At 33.8% G+C, this 21,023-nt stretch overlaps 3 protein-coding genes across 4 annotated transcripts; 1 reads left to right on the top strand and 2 right to left on the bottom strand.

Moving 5' to 3' along the window:
* The first annotated feature begins 429 nt into the window (after nucleotides 1-429).
* Nucleotides 430-4,170, top strand: LOC11429972 (chloroplastic lipocalin). Of its 2 annotated transcripts, none has more exons than XM_003617436.4 (5): nucleotides 430-586; nucleotides 659-785; nucleotides 1,728-1,970; nucleotides 2,647-2,937; nucleotides 3,684-4,170. In XM_003617436.4, exons 1-5 carry the CDS (start codon nucleotides 513-515, stop codon nucleotides 3,960-3,962), a joined length of 1,014 nt encoding a protein of 337 aa, XP_003617484.2. In that variant the 5' UTR covers nucleotides 430-512; the 3' UTR covers nucleotides 3,963-4,170. The 2 variants fall into 2 exon arrangements, with proteins under 2 accessions (XP_003617484.2, XP_003617483.2); XM_003617435.4 differs by having other exon boundaries at nucleotides 438-586; nucleotides 668-785; nucleotides 3,684-4,165.
* Nucleotides 4,171-7,579: 3,409 nt separating this feature from the next.
* On the bottom strand, nucleotides 7,580-9,806 carry LOC11433524 (uncharacterized). The gene is made up of 2 exons (XM_024783198.2): nucleotides 9,539-9,806; nucleotides 7,580-8,820 (listed from the first exon to the last, which is right to left on the bottom strand). Exon 2 carries the CDS (start codon nucleotides 8,733-8,735, stop codon nucleotides 8,220-8,222), a length of 516 nt encoding a protein of 171 aa, XP_024638966.1. The 5' UTR covers nucleotides 8,736-8,820; nucleotides 9,539-9,806; the 3' UTR covers nucleotides 7,580-8,219.
* Nucleotides 9,807-11,058: 1,252 nt separating this feature from the next.
* LOC11436067 (DNA polymerase I A, chloroplastic/mitochondrial) lies at nucleotides 11,059-19,190 on the bottom strand. Its single transcript, XM_003617438.4, has 12 exons — nucleotides 18,998-19,190; nucleotides 16,877-17,741; nucleotides 16,566-16,757; nucleotides 15,719-16,398; nucleotides 15,002-15,455; nucleotides 14,235-14,330; nucleotides 13,336-13,428; nucleotides 13,051-13,245; nucleotides 12,869-12,961; nucleotides 12,552-12,764; nucleotides 12,098-12,187; nucleotides 11,059-11,691 (listed from the first exon to the last, which is right to left on the bottom strand). The coding sequence occupies exons 1-12, from the start codon at nucleotides 19,117-19,119 to the stop codon at nucleotides 11,530-11,532; spliced, it is 3,255 nt and encodes a 1,084-aa protein (XP_003617486.1). The 5' UTR covers nucleotides 19,120-19,190; the 3' UTR covers nucleotides 11,059-11,529.
* Nucleotides 19,191-21,023: the final 1,833 nt, after the last annotated feature.

Consider the following 21,023-nt stretch of genomic DNA (forward strand, 5'->3'; position numbering starts at 1 on the left):
GGCCTAAAAAGTAAGTCTATGACAGGCCGCAGGCCAAGCTTAAACCTTCAAAAAATATGGTAGGGCAGACTCAGGCCTTGCAAAGCCTAGCTCGACCTATCCTATTCCTATCCCTCCATGACCTCAAGATAACCAAATATATTTTCATAATTTAATTTCATCGTCACAAACACGATAATCACTAAAGTTACATTAAAAAAATTAATACTCAAACAAATAAGAAAAATTGTATTTTTTTTTTTTAAAGATCCATCACTTGAATAAGAAAAATTAAGGGTGTTATAGCAAAAGAAAAAACAGAGGGGGTGTGGATAGGAAAATCTTAGTGTTTAGGTAGCATCATTATCCTTTGAGAAATAAATATCTGTACAGTGAGACAGGTCCAATTTCATTCATGGGACCGTTGGACGATGATGATGTTTCAGGAAGATCTTTTGCTACAGAAACCAGAATTACCTATTATAGAAAGATGAGAATGAGCAACAGTAGAAAATTGTTGAGAAAGCAAAGTCATGGTAGATATTTTTCTAAGAGCATCACCTAAGCTACTTCACTGTACTTCTTCTTATCCTCTCATTCATCATAGGTAACTCTATCTCTCTTTATTTTCTCTTTTTCATTTCCATTATCAATTATTGTTAGTAACTTTTGTTTCTAGACAATGCAGGGGAGTGTCAAGAAAAACACAGTTGAAGTGCTCACTTGATCTTCCTAGTAAGGTTTTGACCAAGCATGTTTTATCTGGCCTTGCTGCTTCCTTGCTATTTATTTCTCCAGCAAATCAGGTTTGTATTGTGTAGTTATTAAAATTATTAGAAATATTCCACAACTCAAGAATTTTACTATTTCATGTTTCAGATAGTGTATACAGATTTTAATCATTTTTTATGATTCCAAAATCACATGGACATTAGCTAGAGGAAAATTCAATAATTATTGTAGTTTGTAAATATTAGTAAATTAGTGAATAAACGTACTTGAATATGTCAAACTTGTCGCCATAGTCCATAAATGTATTAAAATTACAAAAACATCTTTGTATGCGTCTTTCTCTAGTCGGTTTGATACCCAAAGGCGTCTTCTTTTTGTCATTTTGGCCCATAAAACTACAAACATAAGACACGCTCAGGAATGTTTTTGAAGTTTCAATACATTCAAGGATTTTAATGTATCGTCTCACACATTTAGGGTCAAAATTACGGTTTACTCTTGTATTATTGGGTGCCCTTACGTTTTTCTGTGGTTTTCTTTGCTAGATACCTCCTCAGAAATGAATTATAAGCAAATTTTACTTCATCTATTTTGGAATAAAATTATAAGCAAATTTTACCTCATCTATTTTGGAATGAATTATAAGCAAATGTTAACTTTTTCAATTAATCAATGTATTAGTTATGAAGGTTAATTTAGGCAATAATTTTTTTTTATTGGGTTGCATAGATTAAATGTAATCAACTACTTTTCTTAACATATGTAATTTTATTCATTTTTGCTTATATTTCATTCTAGGGGAAGTAGATATTTTGGGTGTATTCACTCTTTAATATGACCATATGGATGTTCTTACAAATGCTGGATGTTGCTATAGATAAAGTTTTTGATTGATAAAAAATCTAGTAAATATGCGTCTATATATATATATATATATATATATATATATATATATATATATATATATGTGTGTGTGTATGAGCTGTTTCAAATTTTGACGCCTTTTTCGTCAACAGTCTATAGCAGCAGATATATATTCTCAACAACAAAACATATGCCAGCTTGCTACTGCCAGTGAAAATGCAGTTAGTTCGCCATTTGAGAACGAGTCCAATGAAAATAGTGAAAATCTTATGATGATGAGAGGTATGACAGCCAAGAATTTTGACCCTATCAGATATTCAGGAAGATGGTTTGAAGTTGCTTCACTCAAACGCGGTTTTGCTGGAGCAGGCCAAGAAGACTGTCATTGCACTCAGGCAGGTGAATGCTAAAATAAATATAGTCTGCATTTAGGTTTTGCCAACTTATTTCCCTTGTCAACTTCACATTATTCACAACTAATTGTTGAAGGGGGAAGCATAGACAAACCATAGATTTTCTTTTTTGTGTATATGAACCATATGTGGTTTTTTTTTTTTTTCATTCATTAGAATAATCTAGTGGTTCTTGGAGATAAAAGGTGTTACTCACTTGGTCGCCATTGATAAGCACCCAAGTGCTTGGGGAACCCTCCCTTAAAACCAAGCTATCGAGGGAGAATAACTTAGTACTTAAGTAATCCACCTAGCATCCCATATTAGTCAATATGAGACAACCGAAGTCTGTATCATGCGCCATCTCTAGGAGTAAGGTTCCAACAACTAAACTCTACAACCTTTCTGGCCAGTCCCTCTGTAGGTAACCCTTTCTGATAAGCACTAACACACTTGGAGAACCCTCCCTTGAAGTCTACTTATCAAGGGGAAAGCCCAAGCCACTTAATACTCTGCTGGTCATCCTATACTACTACTCGATATGATACATCATAATACCCAAGTCCCACCCACCCCCATAAAAAAATAAACTCACAAAACCACATGTGCATAGAATCTATTTTTTTCATCCGTGACCATGCTTCTTGATATTAATTTGAGTATATAAATGACATTTCAGGGTGTGTATACATTTGATAGGGAAAAACCAGCTATCCAAGTTGATACGTTTTGTGTTCATGGGGGCCCTAATGGGTATATAACTGGCATTAGGGGAAGGGTTCAATGTCTTTCACAAGAAGATTTGGTGAATAATGAGACACAACTTGAGACGCAGGAGATGATAAAAGGAAAATGCTTTCTCCGCTTTCCAACATTGCCGTTCATTCCCAAGGAGCCTTATGATGTGATTGCTACTGATTATGACAATTATGCTCTTGTTTCTGGAGCTAAGGACACAAGTTTTGTTCAGGTATGAAACTTTTTAAGCACTTGATCAAGCATTTTAAGCGACTATTTTGATTGAGTTATTAGAGCTTATCTATTGACATAAGCCATGTGAGATTGTTTGAGAAGTTTATATAAACAGCTTATAACATGTCCATAATCTGTTTTCAGCTTATTTCTATAAGCTCTCCAGGATAGCTTATGAAAACAACTTAGTTTATATGAAAACTATCTGACTCAATTTTACCTTTTGTTATAGAAGTATCTTATACATGAGCACTTATATAATAAACACTTATGTTATAAGCATGTAAATAAGTTGTTTATTAAACATCATATGAAATAATTCTTCTAAATTTTAATTGATGGCAATGGCACTTATGTTATCATGTGTTAGTCAAGCACTCTAACTCTGCTGCATCAACATTTCTTTAATTAATAGCTATCAATTAGCAAGGCAGTATTTGATTCTATTTTTACTTTTAGTGTTGAATCATGTCTTGATAATTTTGTGGTCCATGAAAGAGTTGATGAACTTGACAGACAACTTGATTTTTCAGCAATCCAAGATAACACATATACTAGCTTATTATGACGTTTGTAGCAAAAAATATACACCTGGTTGGTGGCGTGTCGGGTGTCTCACACATGTCAGTGTCCGACATGACACCAACACATGTTACATTCAATTACTTACATTTTCTTAATTTATTAGTGGTGCCTATGTGTGAGTCACACTTATAATACATTTTCCCTTGATTAATATTACAGATATACTCAAGGACACCTAACCCTGGACCTGAATTTATAGAGAAATACAAAACTTACCTTTCAGATTATGGCTATAATCCAAGCGAAATTAAAGACACACCTCAAGATTGTGAAGTAATGTCCAATAGTAAACTGGAAGCTATGATGTCCATGTCAGGGATGCAGCAGGCACTAACAAACCAATTTCCTGACCTTGAACTGAAGGGCTCTGTTGCATTTGATCCACTAACAAGTGTATTTGGAACTCTGAAGAAGCTTGTTGAGCTTTATTTTAAGTAGTAACTATTAACTCCAACTCAATTAAGTTTCATAATGGTTTGTGTTAAAATACAGTGAGAATGCAATCTGAAGTATTGTGATTGCAAAATTATTACCAATTGTTGCAAATGAAACCTCGAATGATTGTGTTTTGGTAGTATCATGTCTTGCTAAATTTTGTGTTAAGGAGGTCATGAAACCTTGATTAACTTGAGAGTATTAAATTAAATGTTTCTCATTCAATTTTTAGGATTTGGTGTTTAATGCTTTTGTTTTTTTTTTTTTCTCAATGAATATGATCATCAAATCTTAGATGATGGCTTCTGTCAAATTTTCACATATTGACAGTGTAATTGAACTTCCTTTTCTTTGGTGGATGTCAAGTCACCTAAACAACATAAGCCTATTATTATATTAAGTCCTCAACAATTTTTAGAGGCATATCCTGTCTACCAAAGGAAATCATAAGGTGAAGTTTTTTTTTTTTTTTTTTTTTTTGTCAAACATCATTAGGTGAAGTTAAAAAAAACTTGAAAAAGAAATCTTGAGAATATGGCAAGGAGAAGTAGGTTTCATTGTTTTAACTAGTTTTTTCATGAGAAAAAAGTTCAGAAGAGTTAGATACCAGGACTCACTAGGGCCTAGAAAAAGTTCCAAGATACATAAAACACAATTACTTACAAAGTTACATATTATTATTCACTAATAAGGTCCTCGCATCGATTACATGATCCAAAAGAACACTTCTGTGAAACATGATATGAAATTATGAATCATTCAAACTTGACCAACCTTTGTTGCTTATGTTTGTTCAACTTTCAAATACTGTTAATGGCATTGGGTATCTCATGTTAACGTATAATATGAATATGAATGCTATGCAGAACAGGATCAAAAAGAGTTTCTCACCCTTCAAAAATACAACGACAAATTATTGAAAATAACATTCAAATTTTACTACTGTTTTTTGTGGCCGATGCTAATCAGTTGTGAAGAGGGTTTGATTACGCCATCATGACTCACGGTCAGTCTTCACCTCGCTATGGAATTTGTTAGCTCCCTGGCCAAATCGAACATCGTATTTGAGACTGAAGTGAAATTGGTCAAGAAGAACATTTTCTCTCGTACTGGCGAAGCATTGTTTGTCACACTTAGCTTATAATGCGGGCTAATTTTTTCATCTAATTATATTTAGTTTGTATTCAAAACTTAGAAAACCATGTCTAGCGCATGCATAAAATTGGTTATCTTGATTTGAAGTCATATGAGCAACTATGTTATCCACTTACCAATGTTGTCCTAATCTATTACTATGTTTGATTAAAATTTATGCTATATGTATTTATTTGTCAAGTGGTGTATGCTATATATTCGTGAATGAGAAAGGGCACTCCTTAGCTTTGACTATTCTTAGTTTACTTATATTATTTTTTTAGCTTGTGATGTGAAATGGATGACCAAGTACAAGTAAATGTATTACCCGTGAGTGACTCCACAACAAAAACCGTGATGAGGGGCCACAAATAGGTGCGTTTTGAAGAGTGTTACAATCACATGCTCCTTAAACTTAATCCATCTCTTTTTGGTAGTAAAGTTTTGCACCAATAAATTCACACACTCGACAGTGAATTAAATAAAGAGAAGAAATAGGTTGGTAATATATGATATTTTCTTACAAGTTTGGACAAACTTAAATTAAGAGTTGTGTTATTTTGACACAAAATTTAGTTATGTGGTCAACTACGTTTAGTGGATAGTTAATTAATATAATGAGGTGTCAAAACTTATTAACCATCTACCAAAATATATTAAATGTCATTATCTACGCCGTAAAAAAAAACGTCATTATCTACGATTTTTAAATGTATATTTGAATAGAAAATCATGATTAACCAATATTATGTATATTTAAACATATAAAAATCATGTATATTTAAACACAATTTGGAGAATTAATAAATATGTATACATATATATTTTGTTTAATGGAAATGGATATGTTTAATTGATAACCAAAAGATTGTAGCTAACAACATTCAAAATGATGATTAATTGTGTTCTGTTGATTTTTAATGAGTTGTGTTATTTTATTATATTCATTAATCAACAACTCATTAATCAAAATGTATTAATTATCTAACAATTTGAGCTCAATTGGTTTAAGTTAAAGGATAAGAAGTTGAAGATCTTCGATTTAAACTCAGACAATGAAGAAAAAAAAAATTAATCTAACAACTAACTACTAATATTTATCATTCAAAAAAAAAAATCTAATTTGATGTCAATTTTGTATGTCAAAATATCATTTCTCAACTCATTAAGAGGTACTAATGAAAAATGAAATACTGAATCAACTATAAATTTTTTAAATAACAAGTTGACATTAGCTTTCTCATTGAATTATTTTTTTAGAAATCCACTCATTTGAATTCTCTATAAACATCTATTAATTTTTAGAGACTTTTCACATCAGTGAAAAATCATAATTTTATTTTAATTAAGACGTCCATATAAGGTACTTCCACTGTTTCTAAACATAAGCAAATTTTACTTTTTAAGTTCATTCAATTAATGATATATGTGATTCATATTATAAACCACATATATCATTAATTGAATAAACTTAAAAAGTAAAATTTACTTATATTTAGAAATGGAGGGAGTAAGACTTACAAGCTAACTAAAACTGGTCACAGACAAAAGGGTGATTCAGATAGAGAGCATAATACAAATACAAAACAACAAATTTTAAGTGTAGTCCATCAAGGTTTTTGTCTAATTGCAGAATTAAAGTTCAACTCATTGATAAATATAGATTTCGTAAATGATGTTATATCTTTACACATTTCCCCATATAAAACCAAATTACAAAATAGATAGAGCCAGCTGAAATAAAACCATGCATAATGTACTTCCCTAAACCTGAAAAGCACTCAATAATTAAACTGTTTTCCTTGCCTTGCCTAGTTATCAACTTAGCATACTATTATTGTCAATTATTACCTCCGTTCCTTTTTAACCGTCAGTTTTTGACATTTTACATAAACTAAGACACTCAATAAATATTACTTTTTCTTATGCAATAATTTATACTTTTACTATAATAGTCATTTAATATCATATTTCCTATATTTCTCTATCCACAATAAATAACTAAGGGTAATGTTGGTAAAACAACATTTATTGTTGCATTGAATTTTGAAAGTGACAGTTAAATAGGAACAAAAAATTTCTCCAGAAGTGACACTTAATAAAAAACGGAGGGAGTAATACACAAAAATACAAAATCAATTTACTTAAAAAGCCAATGAAAGATATTGTCCTATTTTACCTTTAACATGAATCTCATTAGATCCAGTTCATTTCACACCAGTTTTAAAACCGAACCGGAGATCAAATAAGTGAGACCTCAAGATCACAATTTATTGGGTTCAATATGAAAACCAGTTGAACCAACTGCAGTTGACCCGGTTCAACCAGGTTGTAATGTAACCGCAATCAAACCAACCAAAAAACTAGCCCATTCTCGGTTCAACTGGTTGAACCGTCCGGTTCAGTCTGGTTTTTAAAAACATTGCTTCATACTGACATGTAGTCCCAAATAATGAGCTAGCATGTACCTAGGAAAATGATGTAACTTAAAAAGAAGTTAAAAAGGGTAGTTTAGTAGTTAGAAATCTGAGTGTTTTAACTACAAGCACATGAATGCAGTGACCATAATGTCATCAACCAATCTACCAATTACACAAACTTTATGCCATGCATTTCAGATATAGAACATAAGATGAAGAAAAAAATGCCACAAAGTATCTGCATTTTCCCCACTAGAACAAAACCAGAAGTAGCAGTTCTTAGAACAGAAGATTTAGCTACCTCCTCAGCACCAACCAAAGAAAGCATGCATAATAGATCCATTACCCTTGACGCAAGTGACACAAAAGAGATGGCTGAATTTCCTCCAGTAGACATAGGCACTCGAGGCACGGTGGCATCCCTCATAATGCAGGAAATTGAATACTTCAGCCGGATCGAATCAAATTCCCAAGACAGGTCACAGAGGAACAAGTCTCATCAAATCACAGATGTAGGTTCCTCCCTTAGCACAAATTCCAGAAGCACGATTGTATCCACAGTTGAAAGTACAAAGAAAAAGCGAGTAAGTAGCAAGCTCCTACCAAGTATGTGCTCTATGGTTGATGTATCAGAAAACTGTAGGCCTAACAGAACCTCGGTTTTCGGTTATAAAAACCTAAGGTCCGACAAGAAAAAATTTCAGTTTTAGATGATGCTCTCAGAGAGCTTCGAGAAACCAAGTTTCTTAAGACGACTCGCTAATGGTGTAGCCCAAGTCTTCTCGGCACTCCCACATTTTATATCCACAACTTCAACAATGTTAGGTTTCTTTTTATCATTTTTTTTCTCTCTGACTGGAGTTCTGTCCACTGAAAAGTTATCAGCAGAACCTAACATTGGTATTCTATGAGTATTCCTTCTAGTACTATTAGCTTTTGTTCTATTATTTGTAATTTTACTGCTTCCACTGCCACTAGCCTCATCTGATGATTTTCTTGGTTGTAGTCTTCTAGGGGTTGCACTTGTACCAGTACTACTACTACTACTACATGGAACAGAAACAGGAAGTGTCCTAGGTTTAGTTCTTGAAGATACATGCTGTTTGTGTGTTACAGAAGAGACACGATCCAATTCTCTTGTCATTAAGGAGCCAATTGTTCCAGTGGTCCCTAACTTGATTGAACCTCCTTTGCCCTTAATACTTTCAAGTGTTTGAGCCATGTTCCTATGATCCTATTTTCTCCAATTAATGGTCCAAATATTCTAGTCTTTGAGATGGAAACTCCTTGCAGATTTAATCAACTATCTGTTGCACATAAGTGTCACCCAGTTAGAATAGCAATTCTAGTTCAAAAGCAAACATACATGAAAAACACACATGATTGATCAGAGAGTTCGGTCGATTGTGCCTATGTCTCCAACCGCAGAGTGGTTACAATATCTTTCTATTATTCAAGCTTAGGGTTTACATATTACAGCTTGTGTATAAATACTCGTCAGCTCGAGCGACTTACCCGCGTATGAGTAAACTATGAGCCACACCTAAGACACGCAATGTTTTGAAATGTAAAGTAATAATTTTCTTAAAAAACTAATTGGTAGTTTAGTTGAACAACATAAGAAACATAGCTTCAAGTTCAATTGAACAACAGAATAACACCAATTTTGAAAAGTAGTCCAAAATAGTAAATCCCCAATTAGCTTCGAGAAATTTTAGGAATACAAACAAAGAAACATTTCTTCTCAAGAATGACCAAAACTTGGTTCAAATTGATCTCATTAGTAAAATCAATGCAGGTCAAATAGTTTAAGTTTAACCATTAAACTGTGAATCATGATATCTCAGCAAAACCACACATCATGAAACAGAATCAAATCCAAAACACTATCCACATTCAAGATGGAAAAAGGAATTAACTTTGAATTCAACAGAATTACCCTTCACATTCATATAATACTAAAACCAAACACATTATAGATCCATAAAGAAAAAGATTAAAATAGATTTTGGGTATCTTACTCACATGTTAGAAATTGCAGATTTGAAACAGACCCAACAAAGAAAGCAACCTTTTTACAATCCTGAGCTAAAATTTCACATGAAAATGAAACTTTGGGAAATTGTTCTTGTGTTCTAGAAAAAACACAGTTTGTTGTGTATGTCTTGTTATTTTAGTCTTAGAGCGTGCGGATCCACTTTCATTGATTTGACTTTTATTTTCATTTTCACATCAATGTAGTTGTAGTACGAAGGAAAAACTGAAAATGTTAATAAATGTTTCTACCAAATATTCACTACTACTAATTATCAAGAAATCAATTCATTGTCATCAACCTCAACATTACTTTAATACCACTAAGTAGCGTGCTTAACATTCTTTCATAGATACTGACACCATACACGATACAGACACTAACATGTTGACACCGATGATAATAAATTGAGAAAATTACATAATTCAATATAATCATATGTATCGGTGTCGTGTCGATGTTGAACACAATCCGTATTCGACACCAAGACATACCTTATCCAAGGAGTGTGTTTCATACTAAAAGATTTAGATGTAGCAAATAATTAGGAGTTTGATTTCAGACAATAATGTATGAAGAAAATTATGTTGAAAAGTGAAAATTCACCTTTTGTTTTTAACTAAGATTAATCGTCTTTAAACACTTAAAAAAAATGTTTGTTAAAGAATTTTTTTTTTTTTACTCATTAAATAATTCTATATAGAAATGTTAGTAGTATTGTATATGCAAAAAGAAAAGTTTTTCTTATTTGTAAATATTAGTATGTTACTCCAAATTTTTTTTTTTTAGGGATACTCCAATTTATTTAAGATTCTTTAACTTCTCAATTTATTTAATGAAATCAATTGAACTAACCAACATTTTATTGAATGCATGTTTTTTTTTTTTTTGAATGGCAAAATAATATTGTATGCATGTAAGTGTGACCAAATGCGATAAATTAATTACTTTTTTTTTGTTACAATAAGTTAATTACTTAGGTGCACATGATTTGATAAATTAATCTCTTTTTATTTAAATAAAAAAATTACTAGTATACTATATAGATTTAGGTGTGACCAATTGTGATAAATTTTGGGTGCCAAAATAAGTTATAGAAAATGAGGCTCATCATACGAGTTTGGCTAGAAAGCAGCCACGGTGAGTCGGTGACAATGGGAATACACACAGACACACGTTCTACATGTCTTCCAATAGTCCACGTACCCTTCTGAATGGATGAGTGTATATGTGATTAGCAAATCCTTGTGTTATTTAAAGGGAAAAATGCCAAAGTAGGCCGGCCTCTTTTTTTGGTAAAAATCTATGTCAATCTATAGGGTGGTCATGATCTACAAGCTGGGGTCCAATACGATCACAATGTGCTCCACGTCAAAAATAGAATAAAGTTACCTAATTTGTTGATGTAAGCTGAAAACAACTTATAAATTTGCCGCCAAGTTGTTTTTATAAGTAAGTGTGTTAAAAAATTACTAACAGTGCTTATATAATGAAATTGGTTTAAATAAACTCTTCCAAACACTCTAAATAGTCACTAGTTACTAATCAATATGTATGTGCAAAGTGCTGCAACAAAATGTTATACATGTTTTCAACCAAGAGTCATACTTACATACTTTGCATCAAGCAAAAAGACCATATCGGTACATGATGCAAGACATGAAAATTAGATACACATTCAAAAAAGGAACCCTATCATCTAAATCAGTAAAAAGCCTAGGCCACTGGTTTTCGCCTTTTGCTTCGTCCTAAGTTAAAGAGTGATAGGCTTTAATATTACCAAAACATAGCAGTGCAAAAACTACAAGGACATCCCAAACCTCTATAGAAATAATACAATTTAAGGCATTGATATTTTTTTCTGCCTTAAAAATAGAAGCACCAGAGTAGCAGCCTCTTGTGATTGCAATCACGAACGGAACCGTGCATCCAAAGCTATCTGAATGTATAAACATCTACCAAATGCAGTTATGTAGTATACCTATTTTGCAGAGTACCAATTTTGAGCACACTTAGCATCAACAGAGAGATCAACTTTAAGAATATTCTTGCCATAAAAGGGTTTGGACATGCACTCAACAACTATGGACTTTGCAACCTCAGCCGACTCTGTCGGTCCTTCCAATATGACTTCATCATGAACCTGCTTTGCCATATATTCAAAAACCTTAGCAAAAAGTAACAAGGTAGCTTGTGAACAGATATCTAAAAACATTCAAGCAAAACTAATCTTGACCATGCATGTGTGGTTGTCAATCGCATATTGTGGAAAATAGTGGTTTGTTTAAATTTTGCTACGCAACAGTGCTATAGCACCAATATAGCTACCATTTGACAACATTTTGTACTACATAGCGTATTGCGAACAATAGTGATTTGTTCAATTTTCGCTCGCTAAGTTGTGGTGGTATAGCACCACAACTTATACATACCAATATTGGTGGTTGTATGGCCAACTTCTCTTATCTTTCAATTGATACACAATTTATACATACCAATAAAATTGAGCAAGAAAAATGAGCAACAAGGAAATAAGAGCATGAAATTACCTGTAGAAGTAACTTCCACCCAAGCTCCTTCAACTTTTTATTATTTGAAATTTGTATCATAGCACACATGGCAACATCAGCAGCACTACCCTGTTGCATTTAACAAATAAAAAACCCATAGAGAAAGATCTGTATCATGAATGTGCTATTGTAATGTTAAATACAATTAAACGGTAATAGTTTCTATAAAGCACTAGTTGAACCATCACTTTGATACAAACTTTGAATATGCTAGATTTATAAGTGGGTTTTGAAAACATTATTTCATTATTAATTGTTTTCTTAAAGGGATAATTTCAAAAGATGTAACTGATTTTATTGTAGACCTAGTCTAGTAAGAAATAGTCTGTTTTTCTTCTGGTTTGATGAACAATTTACATATTAGATTCACCATAATGTGATTGCCAATCTTGAGAGTATGTATTGGATTAGTCTATTCAAAAGAAGTAAGGACCTGCACTGGAGTATTAATAGCAGCTCGTTCAATGTGACCTTTCTGGTAAGTATTAGCTTGGGCCATCAAAGGGAACCGCCGGGCTCGCCCTAGTAATGTGTAGACACAATGGTACTCACGGGCCTCTTTTTTACGCTCCTCTTGCCATTGCAAAACTTCTTTTCTATCGTTGTACCAAAGGTCAACTGTTTTCTTAGCTTCTTTCACAGTAACCTAAAAGAAAAAACATGTGAACTTTTCTTGACAACGAAATAATAAAGCATGGACACTCGTCAGCATTACAAATCTCTCATAATAAGTAATAGAACTCAACGTACCCTCCAATCCTTAGAAAGTCCTACTGGTGTCTTCCCATATGCAATTGAGAAGTTAAGCATTTTAGCTTTTCGCCTTTCAGAACCAAATGCATCCTAAAATGGAGGGACAAGATACAAAGAGTCATGATCAAATTATGGAAAAGATAGTTGCAATGCTAAACAGATAATTCAAGCTTCTATACCTTCAATAGAGGCACTGGGGGTTTATCTTCTCCAGGCTGAGGGTGCCACTCAAGAAGCACTTCCTTTTTCTCAACTGCTTCACGAATATATGGATACATATTCATTGCAGTCCTTGAATGGAAATCTCCACCGGCTTTAAAAGCTTCCATCATGCTCTTACAGTTGGCAAGATGCGCCAGAATCCTAAGTTCAAGCTGTAACAAATCACAAGTACATAACATCGTCAACAGAATGAGAATTGTAGAAAACATTTCAAACAGATACACGATATGAACTATACTAACCTGTCCATAATCAGCAACTATAAGAGAATTCCCAGGCGCAGCGATGAATGCTTGACGGATTTTGTATCGGTCTTTTTCCAAAGCAGGTTGATTCTAATTCATGAATTGCTATGTATTAGATTAAGTCTCTATCCTTTTGAAAATCAATTATTAATCTAGTACACGTAATAATAAGAATATCAGAATTCAAATTAAAACCATTGGGATTGCATAATGCAGCCCAACTTTATGGTCCAATCCAAATGATTGTGTGTTTAACAAAGTGGTAACAAGACTAAGTAGAAATCATTCAATTACGTAATTAAAAGAGTATGTAAAATTGTATGAAGAGGCTTTAGTTAGTACAAAACCAAACAAACCAAGTTTGATTAAATGTTTGTTGATAAATGAATATATTAAATGAAAGAAAGGAGACATTGTACATTTGAGAGGAGGTTTCCAGAATCAACTGTTGAGTTGAAATGTTACATGGAGGCCTAAAAATAGTTTTATATCTTTGACAACCTCAGTCACCAAAGAGCACTTCAAAGTTGAAGCATGGACAATCCATATAACTATTCGACCTTCTGTCTTTTTATTTTACGCAGTTGCCAAACTTTGATTTTAAAGAACAAGGGAAAAAAGAATGGAGTGGAGGCCCATGAATGGATTTACATGTCTAATAGGAACAAGTCCTACTAAAAGGAGATATTACATTTTAGGTCAAAAGAGAATTATAAAGCCACCAATTAAGAATTTAGCATCAACAAAATCTTATGACACCAATTAAACATACACGCACAAAAATGAAGGTCAATGATCAAATAAATAGTGCTTATAAAATTTCAGGTTCGCAACTACCATCATTAAAATGAAATATCCTAATCAAAATCCCAATAAACCATGCAATTTAGAATTACCTGCAGATTTGGCCGTCTAGCTGACAAGCGTCCTGTCTCTGTGTTGATATTTAAGGAGCAGTGAACACGGTTATCCTTTCCTGATATATTATGTCCCTGACATAAAGAAACCATGAAGCTACGTAGAACAGGTATAAAGAACTTCAGAGTTAAAAAAAAGACATACTGGATCAAAATTTTAATAGATAAGTGATGGCACATGGAAGCAAGCATTCATGGTCAGGTTCTCAAATATCATTCAGATAAGCTGTTTGCCACAAGGGTAGCATATATTAAATCAAATCAACCAATTCCAGAAATGAAAATAAAACTAATAGAACATTACAAAATGAAAATAAAACTTAATAGAACATTACACAAGAAGAAATAGACAGAAACTTGAAGTCTCTGAATGGTTTCAGTTCTATATCTTATATATTTCAATTCAATATTGCAGAACAACAAATACTTCTAGACAACAACAAAATACAACAACAACACGTATTTAAAAAAGAATATGGCCTTCAGTAAAACATAACAGGTAAACAAGAAAATATCATCAATTTCCTGTGGACAAGATATATGGAAGTTGTTGCTTGTACTAGTTTCAACAAAAAAAGCTTGATCAAAAGCTTTAAAATAAGATCACCAAACTTCAAATGGCAGACCCCTTCACAAATTATAGATGTGCGATGTTACTGCTTAAACACATTATCGACTCTTTATTTTCACTACAAGGAACAGGACAGCCATAATGAAATAGACCAAAAACACTTAAAAATACATACCTGCAGGGGTAGAATGAAATTCGAAATCAGAGAGTTGATTGAACTGACTTCACATAAAGCAGCAATTGCATGGCAAGCTTCTCTCCCTTCTTTCTCCGTTGGAAAAGCAGAAAAGGCTGTTCCATATGCAGAATTATCAACTTTTGAAACCTCAATATGATTTTGAGAAAGATTTCCATGTTCATCGCCGTCATCATGATCATCATCTAAGTTATAAATCTCATCAGTAAAGTCAAAATCAGACGAAATGTTTCCAGCCAGAACCTTTAAAGCATCACCACTAACTGATGGCCAACCACTGGCTGTGTACATTTCTGTCTTCAAGGTATAACCTAGGCTCTTCACCTTCATATCACGAAATTTTTTGGGAGCCTTCTTTCCTTCTTCAATCACTTCATCAACATTGGGAACTTTGAATATTCTCTCAGTTGGAAGTGCTAGATTGGAGTCTTTTCTGCAATGAGAACAATATCTTTCAGCTACTTTGTCATAAACAGCACAATTCATAAAAAATTGTGACCTTTTCTCCTTGATGAGCTCAATCAACACACATGCAAAAATATCAAAGTAGATACTAACATTCACGAATACATTAAAATTACAATAATCAGACTGTTTGCTTGATAAATATTTCAGGCTTCAACTATGAATCAATTCATTTAAGATTTAATTAAGTAGTCCATGTAAGTCATAAGATTAAAAACAAAAAAGGTGTACCTGTTCAAGGTACCGCCAAAAAGCAGCTGGCGCAACTGTAAATCGCTTCCGACATTCATATACTTGGCATCGGGACAATACCTACATGCCCATTTCCGGAATCTATCAACAGCTACCTCTTGCTCTACTTTGGCAACCTTTTCTATGCCTTCAAGATATTCCCGATCAACTAGCATTCCCTCAGATTCCATTCGGACTAGAATCTCCCCAAATGGGCGCCAATATTCATTGTAGAAGTCATACATGGTTTTCCCAGAAACTGGTACACCATCAAAATTCCACGGCATGTCTAACAGATAGCTCTTTAGGCTCTCATACAAATTCAAAGTGCTTTTAGCATCTAAAGCAGAATAACATATCCAAGGTATGCGCTCATCTCTCTGCAGATCTTCAACAGGAGCAATGGTAATAATTTTACCCTCGGATCCATCTTTTTTCACCTTTTTCTTACCAAATAGCGTTTTCATTGACACTTTACCGATCAAATCCTCTTCATGGTTAAACTGAGACCTTGACATGACCTTTTTGTCGCCTGATAGTTTTTCAAGAGAATAACCCCCATTTAATTGTCTTGATGAATCCCATAACCGTGCCATGTGCATTGTATCAGCATGAAAACCAGAAACCTTGAATCCATAGTTCTCTATAACATGACAGTCAAAGCTATAATTATGCCAGACCTACACAATGCATCAGTGACTCAGTTATTTCAAATATTACTTGTAATCCAAAGCCATATCATTCATACAGCAGAAACCAAAGAATTACTGCACGAGCAGTGCTGCATTTTGAGGTGAGTGATAGGATTAAGAATGTACAAGGGATAGAAGAAGAAAGAAAAGTTCACCTTCATGATCGAAGGATCGCTGAAAAAGTTAGCAAATTTTTCTAAAATCTCTTTGCCTCCACCATCAAGCACATCTACCCAGATACAAGATTTTCCACCTCCAAAATCTGCGTCTGGACCACCATAAATGCTGAAGCATGTTATCTCCCCATGATCTACAGGTGTTTCTTGTTTGACATCTATCTTGGCTACCTTTGAAGAGAATGAGATCAGCAGAAAATATATGTTCGTCATTCATACAAATTAGTTGAACTAGTGATCAAAGTACGCATACACCGACAGACAAGTGAAAATAGTCAAAATAATTATACCTCGGTATCACATGCATAAATAAGATGCCGGTATTTTACAGTGATCATCTTAACAACCTCCTCTGCGAGAGGAATATTATCAACCACCAGAATATCTTCATAGATACGACAGAGTCTGTCCCGAAGTTTTGACTGGTCGGTACGACGAGCCTTTCTATCAAACGTCACATCAGTTGAGTCCATTGCAGTTTCCTCCGAAACATCATCACCGTTAACTTTAGTAATTTTCTCTTCACTGATCTCCAATGCAGATTCGTTAAACTGATGGACCACAGTTTCAGAATCTGTAAACATCTTTGAATTGTTTAATACAGAATATTGAACAGAAGATGAGACATGTTCACCATGACCTTGCCGTACAAGATTGCTAACAACATCCGTAGAAGAACCTTGTCTCCGACCAATGGAAGCAAATCTATTAGACACATGAGAGCCGTTACTTTTCCTCTCGTATCTGTTTGTGCCGTTCATTTCCTTCTTACCTTCAGCTAACTTATTTTTTGCTAAAGTCCATCCTCTATTATCACCACCAGCCAATTTTCTTTCAGTGGCTGTTGTGGAAAGTTCAGGATTACAAGGAGCGACATCCACCTTCCTAACTTGCATTTCAGAGGAATGCGAAGAATTCACCTCTTCCTCCACCATCATTTCCTCTAACATGCTAGCTGATGCATTTGAAAACTTCATAAGTGTAACGCGAACCGGATTCTTGTATGGGAAATTATGTTTATATCCAGTGTTACTGTGTTCATTTAACCCCAAAGATGTCAACTTTGTACACAATAAATCTGCTCTAACACAATTACTATGCATAGTGCTATTTCGAAGGCCATTGCTAGCAATCTGAATTGCCTTGATTTTTCTTCTGCAGTTCATATCATACAATGAAAATAAAGGTGTCAATTGAATGAAAACTAATAGCATATTATTATACCGCAATGCACCAGATAAGAAAAACTCCATCTATAACTGTGTACGTGTGGTAAAATAATACAGGGTTCCACGTGTACCAGAGATATAACAATAAAAAATGGAGGAAACTGTCACTTTGCCTCTTCTCTTAATGTGTGAGGTATAGTCGTTATAGTCATTGAAAGTGTCAGAACTTCAAAAACACCTCAGAGTGTGTCTTGTGTTAGTAACTTCATGAACTAAACTCACAATCAGAAGATACATTCGAGAACCAAACTAACTAACCAAAGATACATTTTAGGACCAAAGTGACTAACAAAAGACACATCCAATGATATTTTTTGTACTGTGGAAAATTTTGCTTATCACAAACATCAATTTCGTGAAAGATAACTTAGGTTGTAACATTTCTCAACTCCACCTCTACCCGTCCTGAGTTTTCTGGCAAACAGAGGTTGAAAATTTGACCAATGTTTTTTAAAAAAAACATGTAAACATTCGTGATATATAGCAATACTCTTTCGTAATGAGGGTCATGCTAACAAGCATCCTAAGGGCATTGTTTAAGGAACCTTAAAAAGGAAATTTTGTCTTGAAAATACAAGTCAAATACTTGTCAAAGTCATAAACACACTTCACTATACAAAAATTACTTTTTTTTTTTTATTCATTGAACAATGCCCTAAATTCACTTGTTAGCATTCTCCTTATAATTATAATACATTCAGGAACTACAATGACGGTATAACATATTCAACTACCTAAATGGTTATTTACTCATAAAAATCTCCACTATCCATTAAATAATTTGCTCAATATTTCCACATTAACAATAGTATATCATCCCTAATAACAAGTTTTACACTATTTTTTGATCACATGTACTTACTAGTTACATTACTGAATTAAAAAATTTGAAACGTAATCCTCAAACTTTCAAAACAAGAGAGGAAACAACAACCACTACAACCCATTAAACTCAGCATTATGTTCAAGTACAAAACAAAACATAAAAAACAACACTTTCAGCATGTTTTTTCTATGACTAACATGAAGTAAAAAAAAATTGACTTATTTTAAAAGAATTTTGAAACAGAAATTCGAAGACCCAATGAAGAAAAGATGCAAAATTTGGAGTTAAGAAAGAATTTGAAGACATGGGCAAGTAAAGTTGAAAGAAAGTGAAAAGGAGAAGGAGAGAGAGTGAACCTGTGGGGAGTAAGGGAAACAAGAGAAGAGCATGAAGATAAGGAGAGGGAGAAGGGGCGTGAGAGTCGGCAGCATAAAGGGCAATATGGTCTTAACGAAGTGGATTGTGTAGTAGCCTCCATTGTTGCGTCTTCTGCAACTTCAATGGCTTACTCGCTTCTTCTATTCTATTCTATTCTATCATCAAACCTTGCTGATTAAATATTTAATTTAAGAGAATAAAAAATACTACGATTTTTTTTATTATCCTAAAAAATATAAAATTATATATGTTGTAGTATGACTCAAAATTTAATTGATGAAGAATATTGTTGCTAAAAATATAAAAGATTTGTTTCAAATATATTTTGAAAAGGAATATTATATTTTTGATGCAAATATTCTTTCACTGCAGGAGAAGGAAAAAACAAAAAACGTATCTTCAGTGTGATATCCGTTCTAAATTTATGAGTTACTTTTACTATAAATATAGACATTGACTCAGAGTAAACCTTGAGATAGAGGGGGCTGAAACAAGGGTTTAGAATGGCAACAACAAAACTAGGGTTTGTATAGAGTTTGTCTCTTTGGAACAAACACTAGGATTTGAGGGTTGATTCACCTTGGAAAACACTATTAGGATTGAGTCTCTTGGTTACAGGAAGAGATTGGGACTTTTGGTAGAATTAGGCGGAAGACTTATTCTTGTAACCCATTGATATCTCTTTTGTAAAGTTACTCATCATTATAGTGGAACGGATGGCTGCTCTCTCCCCCAGACTAGGTCAATTTGGACCGAACTGGGTCAACAAATTATTTTGTGCTCTCTCTTCCTTTCTCTCTCTCTCTCGCTGTTTTCTACTTTTGGCTTGTGTTTATAATTGTTCCATACACTTTGTTTTGGTTGCTTGACTATCCTTTGCTCCACACATCAAGTTTGTTATTGGTGTGATTTTTCATCAAATTTACAACAATTGTCGCCCACTGTGGGGCCCGAACCCACAACCACAAGGTTAGAGAGAGCAGAGTACATAGCCCTTGTTGAAGGGGTCAAGGAAGCCATATGGTTGAAAGGTATGATTGGAGAAATGGGGATTAGTCAAGGGTGTGTGAAGATACATTGTGATAGTCAAAGTGCCATTCATTTGACAAATCATCAGGTATATCATGAAAGAACAAAACACATTGACATTCGTTTGCATTTCGTCAGAGACATGATTGAGACAAAGGAGATCATGGTGGAGAAAGTGGCAACGGAAGAAAATCCAGCAGACATGTTCACCAAATCATTACCAAGATCAAGGTTCAAGCATTGCTTGGACTTGATTAACTTCATTGAAGCATAGATGAAGGTTGGAGAGAGCAGCAAAGTGATTGATGGTTATATTGGCATCATCACTGATTTGAAGTCAAGGTGGAGAATTGTGAGAGTTAACTTAAAATCAGAAATCTGGAGAATCGTGCCACGATGGAGAAGCAACGTGCCACGATTGTTGAAGCAAGATTCTGAAGCAGTCACAGGAAAAATCGTGCCACGATGAAATCGCAACGTGGCACGATGGTACGATTGAGGATAAAATAAAAACGTGTTTTCAGTGAAAATTTGTTTCAATTTTTTAAAGGATTACTTTCACTATAAATATAAGCCTTGTATCAGATGATAAAGTGTGTAGAAAAACAAGGTTTAGAAGCCAACATACAAACTAGGGTTTATAGAGAATTTCTCTTGGCAACAACACTAGGGTTGAGATTGTTTTGATTCACCTTGAACAAAGTATTATTAGGATTGAGTCTCTTGATCACGGGAAGAGGCTGGAACTTGGGTAGAATTATGTTTGAAGACTGATTCTTGTAACTCAATATCTCTTTGTAAAGAAACTCATATCATTATAGTGGAACGGAGAGCTGCTCTCTCCCCCCCATACTAGGTCATCATTAGACCGAACTAGGTAAACAAATTATTGTGTTCTCTTTCTTCCTTTTATCTCTTGTTGTTCATTCCTTTTGTTTGGATTATTTGCTACCCTCTTGATTTGATTACTTGGTA

This window comes from Medicago truncatula, chromosome 5 (assembly GCF_003473485.1).
Source record: "Medicago truncatula cultivar Jemalong A17 chromosome 5, MtrunA17r5.0-ANR, whole genome shotgun sequence".
Lineage (NCBI taxonomy): Eukaryota > Viridiplantae > Streptophyta > Magnoliopsida > Fabales > Fabaceae > Medicago > Medicago truncatula.